The 2197-nt window shown below is 43.5% G+C and overlaps 1 protein-coding gene across 1 annotated transcript in view; it reads right to left on the bottom strand.

Annotated features, from left to right (window-relative positions):
- Positions 1 to 2197, bottom strand: part of celf5a (cugbp, Elav-like family member 5a) — a gene marked incomplete in the record, with an annotated part of 128993 nt that overhangs the window by 9078 nt on the left and 117718 nt on the right. The window contains 2 exon segments of the mRNA XM_024263998.2: positions 1853 to 1945; positions 2035 to 2197. Of these exon segments, the coding sequence (XP_024119766.1) occupies positions 1853 to 1945; positions 2035 to 2197 (256 nt within the window).

The following is a 2197-nucleotide window of genomic DNA, read 5'->3' as shown; positions in this document are numbered from 1 at the left end:
GCTGGTCCATTCAAAGAACAGCAAATCCTGATCTCAGCCATCTTGTTCCTGTGCAGAACAGAACAGCAGACGCCATCCAAAACACTTTAAACGACAATTTCAACCTTTTTTAGAATTGATGCTGTTTATTGTGAAGTTTGTTTGTTTTCCTGTAGAATTTAAGTGAAAAGTCTTCATTATGTTTGATGGTTATAAACCCCAGAATCCAGATTTAGAGGATGGAAGTCACATGATGTAGTTCAGAGATCTCATGTTTGAATAAAACATTCATGTAGTTACATAAATGAATATAAAGGAGAGCAAAAAAGTATTCAGTCAGCAAACAATAGTGCAACTTGTCCCACTTAGAATGATGAATGAGGCCATTGATGTCCATCGTAGATATAACTCAACTATGAGACAACATGAGAAAATAAAACCCAGAAAATCACATCGTCTGATTTTTAATGAATGTATTTGTTAATTATGGTGTAAATATTTGACCAATAACAAAAGTTACTCTCAATACTTTGTTATAAACCTTTCATTGGCAATGACAGCAGTCAAACGTTTTCTGTAAGTCTTCAGGTTTTACAAACTGTTGCTGGTAGTTTGGTCCATTCCTCCATCAGATCTCCTCTAGAGCAGTGATGTTTTGGTCCATTCCTCCATCAGATCTCCTCTAGAGCAGAGATGTTTTGGTCCATTCCTCCTGTAGATCTCCTCTAGAGCAGTGATGCTTTGGTCCATTCCTCCATCAGATCTCCTCTAGAGCAGAGATGTATTGGGGTTGAGATCTTGAGACTGGCTCGGCCACTCCAGGACCTTGAAATGCTTCTTCTGAAGGAACTCCTTGGTTACCCGGCAGTGTGTTTGGGCTGGTTGTCATGGTGACAGACTCAGCTACGTTTCATCTTCAGTGCTGATGGAAGGAGGTTTTCCCTCAGAATCTGACCATACATGGTTCCATTTCTTCTTTCCTTTACACGGATCAGTCGTCCTGGTCTCTTGGTGGAAAACAGCCCAAACCATGATGTTTCCCCCGCCATGCTTTACAGTAGGGATGATGTTCTTCTTTCTCCTCCAAACAGAGTTCTTACCAGAAGTTCTGTTGTGGTTTCCTCTGACCATCGGACATTCTCCGATCCTCTTGTGGATCATCCAGATGTTCTCTAACGTCAGACGGCTCCACATGTTCTGGCTGTAGCAGGAGGACACGTCTATCTCTGCAGGTTTGAGTCCCTGCATTGCGGTGTAATGTGTTACTGATGGTCGTCTTTGCTCCTTTGGTCTCTGCAGGTCTTTCACTAACATAAAATCATAATTCAAAAATCCCAGGTTGGCTTATAAAGAAGAGCCTTCTAACTGCATTGGTAGAAATTTGTAAAGTTGAAGTGAAAAAAAAGCAGAAAAACACTTAAAATTGTATACAGTTTTGAATTTTATTTTTAAACTTGAATTTTTGAAATAGAATAAACTATCCTGAAGTTAGGATTGCAGAAAGTTTGGAGTTGCAAAAGAGCTTCTCCATTGTCAAAATGTGTGTACATTTGCATATTTTGCATAAAAACGATAAGCTGCAAAAGAGATTTTATAGGAGAACATCCATCTCCTCAATAAACTGCACATTTTGATACTTGAACGGCAGAAATCCCATGAAGTATGCAGGAGATATGGAACACTGAAAATCGTTCAGAAGAATCAGAAGAGAATAATAAAGCAGATCAATAGTTTGATTGAATTACGATCAGAACCCGAGGGAACATCAGTGGGAGTTCTGGATCTCTCTCAGAACCGCGACTCTGTGGTTCTGAGTTCTTATGGGTCAAAGCGTTCAACAATGTGAAGAGAGAAATAAATGACGTTGTCTCACCCTCACCTTCTCGCTGCTGCTGCTGCTGGACGACCTGGGGGGCCTGGGGCAGCGTTTGGCTGATGGGGGTCAGCGTGGTTGCTGGGTAGATTGCTGCAGGCAGAATGGAGGGAGGCGGAGTTTAGAACTGGTGGGCGTATCCTCTGACTCCAGCAGCAGCGGTGCAGTCCTGACTTGCTCACCTGTGTATTGCTGAACACCTGTGAAGGCCTGCTGGAGCGTGTCGGCGGCGTTGGGGCTCTGGGTGGAGTACGGCGGCAGGCCGTTGGTGTAGACCGCCTCCACGGCGGGATGTCCGTTGGGCTGATGCGGGATGCCGGTGAATCCGTTGACGATGGGCGTGAC

The sequence above is a fragment of the Oryzias melastigma genome, linkage group LG15, assembly GCF_002922805.2.
Source record: "Oryzias melastigma strain HK-1 linkage group LG15, ASM292280v2, whole genome shotgun sequence".
NCBI lineage: Eukaryota > Metazoa > Chordata > Actinopteri > Beloniformes > Adrianichthyidae > Oryzias > Oryzias melastigma.
The sequence above is the reverse complement of the archived record's forward strand: the minus strand, read 5'-3'. Positions and strand labels throughout refer to the sequence as shown.